The sequence below is a fragment of the Panulirus ornatus genome, chromosome 14 (genome assembly GCF_036320965.1).
Source record: "Panulirus ornatus isolate Po-2019 chromosome 14, ASM3632096v1, whole genome shotgun sequence".
NCBI classification, from domain to species: domain Eukaryota; kingdom Metazoa; phylum Arthropoda; class Malacostraca; order Decapoda; family Palinuridae; genus Panulirus; species Panulirus ornatus.
In genome coordinates this window covers 52,245,579-52,253,743 of record NC_092237.1, presented here as the reverse complement: position 1 = coordinate 52,253,743, position 8,165 = coordinate 52,245,579, and the positions used below count along the sequence as shown (strand labels likewise).

The 8,165-nt window shown below is 37.2% G+C and overlaps 1 protein-coding gene across 1 annotated transcript in view; it reads right to left on the bottom strand.

The window, feature by feature from the left end:
- The window catches only part of Cad87A (cadherin 87A), a 119,508-nt gene that overhangs the window by 2,882 nt on the left and 108,461 nt on the right, over positions 1–8,165 (bottom strand). Inside the window, exons 31-38 of the mRNA XM_071669899.1 lie at positions 5,819–5,988; positions 4,943–5,044; positions 4,652–4,725; positions 4,398–4,530; positions 4,126–4,250; positions 3,696–3,797; positions 964–1,123; positions 97–315 (exon numbers count right to left, since the gene is read on the bottom strand). Coding sequence (XP_071526000.1) covers positions 97–315; positions 964–1,123; positions 3,696–3,797; positions 4,126–4,250; positions 4,398–4,530; positions 4,652–4,725; positions 4,943–5,044; positions 5,819–5,988 — 1,085 coding nt within the window. The remainder of the gene's footprint in view (positions 1–96; positions 316–963; positions 1,124–3,695; positions 3,798–4,125; positions 4,251–4,397; positions 4,531–4,651; positions 4,726–4,942; positions 5,045–5,818; positions 5,989–8,165) is intronic.

The following is an 8,165-nucleotide window of genomic DNA, read 5'->3' as shown; positions in this document are numbered from 1 at the left end:
TTATAGGACCCAAATATATTTATATCAACAACACTGAAAATTATAGAATAATGTCCATAAGAAAGTTTGATAACTACTGCATTTGAAATTAGGTACCTGATTTAATGGTGATCTAGGTGTTTCTACGCCAGGAACTCGTGGACCTTGTGCAGAAGCTGGACGGTGAAGATGGTCCAAGGTGGCATAATCATTACTTTCTCCAGGGTCCTCCCCCAACTTTAGTGTTCCCTGCTGCAGACCACGAAGCTGCAAAGACCGCAGTGTTCCCCCATGGGACTTCTGGATTGTTGCATATGTGTTGCTCTGACCGTCCACCTGATGTTATGAGTGCAACAAGGAAAAATTACACATGATTATGAAGGTGCTGTAGTTATGCATCACCTGATTAAAGCATTACAAATTTATTAAGGCTAACATTAATAATGTTACATCTGTCTAGTAATGTTCAAGATGAATGGCATAACTTCTTTAAAGATCAGTCTCTCAACTCCTTAGATTAAAGTGGAAGCAGATGAACTCAAATTTGGGATAATTCATACAGAAAGAATACGAACAGTCAGTAGTGAAGTGTGTATAAAATGACATCAGATTTTGCCCTAGCAGGAAACATTCCTACATTATTAATTTTTGTGGATATGTGTATGTTCTCCTTTCCCTTGAATATCACAGAATGGGTAAGCGGCACAAAGGTTTATATGGAAAATGAGTTTTGAATATAAAGTACTGTTGTTTGAATGTTTTACCTAGATATCATCAGTGTTATGACCTACAGTGATAAAAGAAAATTATGGTTCCTCTGAAGGTCAAATCACTTGCAGTTTACATTCTTTCTCTTCACAAAAGTGAGGGTCACTGATCTATTTTCCTATAATGTACATCAATCCATAGAATATTGTTCCAGTTTTTGTATACTTAACACCAGGTAAAAAGCCACTTTTTGCATTAAAGTACAACAATCCTTACCTGAGATAAGTCAATGCTTGATCTACGCTCAGGACTCCACTCTGCATCTACAGTCACACTTGGACCCTGGGCAGCACTGGGAGGAACATTTACTTGTGTTGTATCAAACTCACTCATTACTTGCATAGTGAGTTCTTGTTCCTCATACATCTTGAGCTTCCTAAGGAATTGTAGAATTTTAATGATTTGTTAAAGAAAATATAACTAAAGTCTATTAATTATTCAATCACAAGGTGACAAATAAAGGAATAACAAGTTCAGTGTAATCATATACTTGGGTATTTTTCTGTATGCTCTTTACAAAGTTAATAGAAGCCATAACATATTTGTGAGACAGGAAAAAAAGAAGTTTGTATCAAACAAATGCAACAGCATCGTGAATTTCACTGACGTATTATAGTGGTGTAGGTATAATACATTCTGGAAAGTTCTTTGCAAAAACAGAGAGGAGTTTGAAACTATAAGCAAAGTAATATAATGTGTATATACATTCTGTCATCTCTTACTTGATAATATGAGTAACTGATGTCAGTTTGGTAACCTGAAATCTAGAATGCCAGTCCTCATAAGGATTTACATGGAAAAATGTATCAGAGTAATGAACAATGCACATGTGTAAATATCAGTCAAATGTATGTAATTTCCTATTTGTTCTTACTTACTTGTGCAGTATGGGAAGATAAGTTCTAAGATTCATGGTATCCCATCTCTTAACCTTTCTTTACCTAAGATGAGCCTTTCTTTAAGATGAGATTGTGCCAAAAAACGAAGTATGTGCATAGCACTCCCCTCAGGAAATTTAAGTTGAAAAAAAAAAGTCATGTAATTACATGTTGCCTAGTGTGCAAATGGAGAGAGTGTGGCTTTGGAGTGAATACCAGAAACACATATTCATATGACACAAAAAGAAAAGACAGTATCTTGGGCCAGGAAGGGGACTTTGACAGCCAATGTATGCCTCATCTTGTTACTAACCTTTCTGATATCTGTATGGTAATAACTCACAGGTCAATGATTGCCTGCCACCTACTACCTGTGCATGTGTGTAGTTACCGATTTGTACTAAATTGGTGAGGTCTCATCTCTAAAATTTCTCTACTGTCAAACAACTTTTTTAAATTCATGTAAACTCATGTATGCTGTCCACATTTACAAAATCACCTTTCAGTTTATTGTATTCATCCACTATTCTTATACAAGAACTTCTTTCCATCTATTCTAACAAGTTTCATACATGTGTATATCCATGTATCGTAAGAACAACTGTTTGCTATGTACATTCATCAACTTGGCTTAAAAACTTAAAAGTGGTTTCTCGAAGGTATCTCAGCACAAATGGAAATATTGCATGAGGACCATGAGCCTTACATGGGTTAGGACCCTTCAGTATTTTGTATTCTGTATTCAGTTATCTCTGGCACCTTTGCAATCCATCTAATTGATGCTATATTTTAGTCCACTGTGAAAACACATTTGAATTTTTCATTCTATTTCTCATTAATCTTTACAGCTTCTTATTAAGTGATCTTAAAGCTGAAAATCTGATGATTTTTTTTTGAAAGCTTCAGATTGTCCCTTGTCTCATGCATAATATTCTTATCTCCTTTCTTATCCTGTTATAGCCATATTTTGTTTTTTTTTACCTTTCAAGAGCTGGCTCACTATAGTTCCATATGTATCTTCCCTAAGTTCTTCACATTTTGACAACTTATATTAAATCACCCCTCCTTTTTCACCCTTTGTTCTCTAATTGCAGATGAAAGTACCCACATTCCTTCTTCTTCCTTATCAATTTCAAAGAACTTTTAACCAAAATCCACTCATTCCTGTAAAAGGTTATCAATTTGCTTTCTAATTATCTTTTCCAGAACCTTACAGAACACTTTCGTCAAGGAGACTGGTCTGTAGGTCAGTGCATTTCACCAGTCTCTATCATTATTAAAGATGGGTGTTACATTTACTCTTTTTCACTCTCTTAGTGTTTTGGCATATGTGAGTGTGTATAATTACCTATTTGTACTGCATAGGGAGTTTTACACACTTGGGGCTGCATCTCTTGAACATTTTTAACAGCTTCTTTAAGAATGCTGTTTGCATTAACCAAGTCATCCATCATATTATTACATTGATTCACCATCGTTATACTATTAAAGTACTTCTTTACATCTTTTCAAGAAGTTTTATCCTTAATATCATGTTTTTAAGTAATTATCAGATCACCCCTAACTCTTCTTACTTCCAAGATGTGCACATTTAAAGCCTCTGGCCCTTCCCTGTAACTCACCTCTTGTAATTCTGGTATTATCTTTGTTGAGCTCTTCTGGACCTTCATTAGATTTTTGTGATTCTTTAGGTGTAGTTACCAAACTTGAGGAGCATTTTCTAGTTTTGGTATTATGAAGGATTGGGACAGCATGCTAAATATTTCCTTATCCATATACTTGAAAGCTATCCTGATATCAGGAGTCTGTGTAGGTCCCACTGTAAGTTGAAGCAGTTCTTCTCACTTTTCACTTTCCTCATGACTTTTGCATCATGTGTGAGCGAGTATGTGTGTGTGTGTGTGCATTATGTAGTAGTTTGTACTAAGTATCCACTTAATGACCAACTCCAAAGGACTTTGTCTGTAAATAGTATGGCTGGATATTCTCTTCAGTAGTCAAATTTTGATGTTTTTACTTTTAATTGTAACATATTAGTAAGGCTCACTTGCAAAGTTATGCAATACTTACTGATCTACCCAAAGTGGGTTCTCAGTTGTATTCAAGCCTAGATCTTCATCAATGTTACGCTTGATAAGATGTTCACTGGATCTGCTAGATGGTATCATCACCCTACAAAAGACATTACAGTAGATTAGGGAAAACAATAAAAGTTTTCAGACAGGTGTCAGAGATATATATATAGACAGATAGGTTTGAGACTTATTGTAAATGGATAATTATATATATGTTACTCAGTGTACAACTTCTAAACGGAAAGATCACAAACAAAGAAGACATGGTCAGTAGGATTATAAATACACCAACTTTTTCTTATTGGTATCTTTTTGAGAAACACTCAGGTTTACATCGCTGCCAACACTTTAAAAGTCTCCTCAGACTACACTGCTTCTAGTAATTCACTGTACATTAGGTGGATAAATGTAACAGGGCATCTCACCAGTATCTGAGGCAGCAGCAAACAACGATGAAAGAGATGAAGCCAATAAAGAGTACAATCATAAGAGCGATAAGGCCCGCCAAGCGTGCATCTACCTCCTCCTTTTGTGCTTCAACAGATGCTGGCTATAAGAGAATATGTTGCATTACTGTTATGATATGTTGAAAAAAGAATTATATATTAAAATATTTTTTGATTAAATTGTTAAAATTTCAGTACTATGCCTGTATTCTAGGTTTTTAAACATGAGAACTTTCAAACAGTCAACTTACAAAAACATTCTCTATAGAGAATGTCTGAGAATTATTGGTAAGTGTAGCATATCCCTGATCCAGTCGCTTTAGTACCACAGGTATGGGCATCACCTGCTCGCTGCGGTTTACTACATGGACCAACATGTCAGTCCTACCAATTATACAAGAATTCACCAGCTTTATTATCTTTACATATTCTTTGGTTACATATCTATTATAGAAAGCAAGCTTTATTATGAGTATCTTAGCTTGATTTACATAGAATTTCTCACCTCTCACGATTGACGGTGTTGTCAGGATTCACATGGTATCTAATTTCATCCACCACTGCTGTGCCTTCAGCAACCTGAATTTAGTAAAATTTTTAGCTCTTTTATATTTGCCAGAAGAAAATTCTAACTCGTTCTCTGAAGAAGACTTAATAAGACCATCATCTTTATATTTCATTTATGTGTGATGTATATTCATGATAGGGAAGTCTGCAAAGCAATTGATCAATTTTACACTAGTAAATATATACAAGAAAAATGAAACTCATGAGTTGTGTCTAACAGCCCACCTACCTGTGAAAGAACACCAGCAATGTCCTCTTGATGACGAACAACAACTTCAGGTGGCTGAGCCAATGTAACTCTCACAAGATCTTCTCTTTCCCAAACCCATACCTAGGGAAGAAATAAATTATTTCTATCTTTTAAAGAAAGAAATACTACAGTATTGCATTTGTGTAAACTTTCAAGTACAGTTATTACAATATATCAAAATGTATGAATTATATCACATAATGATATTCAATTTGTATTTTACTTTAAGCAAAGCTTGAAATTTGTAAAACAAAAATTTTGAAAATGATAAAAAAATTTCTTCTTTTCTTTCAAACTATTCGCCATTTCCCGCATTAGCGAGGTAGCGTTAAGAACAGAGGACTGAGCCTTTGAGGGACTACCCTCACCTGGCCCAATTCTCTGTTCCTTCTTTTGGAAAATTTAAAAAAAAACGAGAGGGGAGGATTTCCAGCCCCCCGCTCCCTCCCCTTTTAGTCGCCTTCTACGACACGCAGGGAATACGTGGGAAGTATTCTTGCTCCCCTATCCTAAACTATATGGCAGACGTGGATGTATTCTTAATATATAAGTTTGCTATACATAATGGAAATGGAATAAAGGAGAAACAAGAACATGAAACAAAACTGAAGTTTGCTATATTTAAAATCTGGATATTGATTACAAATACAAACTGTTATCAAGTAAGTATCAGTCAGTAAATTACATAATACATAAAGGAAGAGAAAGCACGGAAAAATAATATGCAGGAGAACCAGTACATTGGACATAAGATACAATGTCCAACTGTTATGATGATTTTATAAATAAAGCATATGAAATGTGATAAATCATAAATATAGAAAATAACTAGAAAGGATCCTGTGAACTACTCACATTGACATTGCAACTTGCAATTCGGTATGGTGATGCCTCCTCCTTGGCTTGTAGCTCAATGAGGAAGCGATGGCGACGGTACTCTGACATGAGAGAGGCCGTGGTGAGCTTGCCATCTTGAGATATGTTGAATGGAGACGTGACAATCGACCCAATGGCCTTTGAATCCCCTGAATCATTAAAAACTGTTACAGAATACTTTTCACAGAGGACATATTGATGAATAAACAACAGTACCACTTAGATGACAGGGGTGGCGATGCTGTTTCTTGTGGGGTGGGGGTGGCGCCGGGAATGGATGAAGGCAAGCAAGTATGAATATGCACATATGTATATATGTATATGTCTATGAGCATATGTTGATATGTATATGTATGTATGTACAAAATGGCGTCCTAGCTACGTCTCTTCATTGTATATCAACTGACATATTTATTTCTTGTATCTCCCCTGATGATGTGATTATTACACGAAAGTGCATTTAGGAACTTATCATGGCCCAACCCACCCACATACACATGTATATACATACACGTCCACACACGCAAATATACATACCTATACATCTCAACGTACACATATATATATACACACACAGACATATACATATATACACATGTACATAATTCATACTGTCTGCCTTTATTCATTTCCATCGCCACCTCGCTACACATGAAATAACAACCCCCTCCCCCCTCATGTGTGTGAGGTAGTGCTAGGAAAAGACAACAAAGGCCCCATTCGTTCACACTCTATGTTGTCTTTTCCTAGCGCTAATAAATAGTATCATTAGATTTTAGGGAGAATAAAAAGATGTTCTGGAAGGAGGTAAATAAAGTGCGTAAGACAAGGGAGCAAATGGGAACTTCAGTGAAGGGCGCAAATGGGGAGGTGATAACAAGTAGTGGTGATGTGAGAAGGAGATGGAGTGAGTATTTTGAAGGTTTGTTGAATGTGTTTGATGATAGAGCGGCAGATATAGGGTGTTTTGGTCGAGGTGGTGTGCAAAGTGCGAGGGTTAGGGAAAATGAGTTGGTAAACAGAGAAGAGGTAGTAAAAGCTTTGCGGAAGATGAAAGCCGGCAAGGCAGCAGGTTTGGATGGTATTGCAGTGTAATTTATTAAAAAAGGGGGTGACTGTATTGTTGACTGGTTGGTAAGGTTATTTAATGTATGTATGACTCATGGTGAGGTGCCTGAGGATTGGCGGAATGCTTGCATAGTGCCATTGTACAAAGGCAAAGGGGATAAGAGTGAGTGCTCAAATTACAGAGGTATAAGTTTGTTGAGTATTCCTGGCAAATTATATGGGAGGGTATTGATTGAGAGGGTGAAGGCATGTACAGAGCATCAGATTGGGGAAGAGCAGTGTGGTTTCAGAAGTGGTAGAGGATGTGTGGATCAGGTGTTTGCTTTGAAGAATGTATGTGAGAAATACTTAGAAAAGCAAATGGATTTGTATGTAGCATTTATGGATCTGGAGAAGGCATATGATAGAGTTGATAGAGATGCTCTGTGGAAGGTATTAAGAATATATGGTGTGGGAGGCAAGTTGTTAGAAGCAGTGAAAAGTTTTTATCGAGGATGTAAGGCATGTGTACGTGTAGGAAGAGAGGAAAGTGATTGGTTCTCAGTGAATGTAGGTTTGCGGCAGGGGTGTGTGATGTCTCCATGGTTGTTTAATTTGTTTATGGATGGGGTTGTTAGGGAGGTGAATGCAAGAGTTTTGAAAGAGGGGCAAGTATGAAGTCTGTTGGGGATGAGAGAGCTTGGGAAGTGAGTCAGTTGTTGTTCGCTGATGATACAGCGCTGGTGGCTGATTCATGTGAGAAACTGCAGAAGCTGGTGATTGAGTTTGGTAAAGTGTGTGAAAGAAGAAAGTTAAGAGTAAATGTGAATAAGAGCAAGGTTATTAGGTACAGTAGGGTTGAGGGTCAATTCAATTGGGAGGTGAGTTTGAATGGAGAAAAACTGGAGGAAGTGAAGTGTTTTAGATATCTGGGAGTGGATCTGGCAGCGGATGGAACCATGGAAGCGGAAGTGGATCATAGGGTGGGGGAGGGGGCGAAAATTCTGGGAGCCTTGAAGAATGTGTGGAAGTCGAGAACATTATCTCGGAAAGCAAAAATGGGTATGTTTGAAGGAATAGTGGTTCCAACAATGTTGTATGGTTGCGAGGCGTAGACTATGGATAGAGTTGTGCGCAGGAGGATGGATGTGCTGGAAATGAGATGTTTGAGGACAATGTGTGGTGTGAGGTGGTTTGATCGAGGAACGTGAAGTGAGGAAAGATTGACCAAGAGGATATATGTGTCGGAGGTGGAGGGAACGAGGAGAAGAGGGAGACC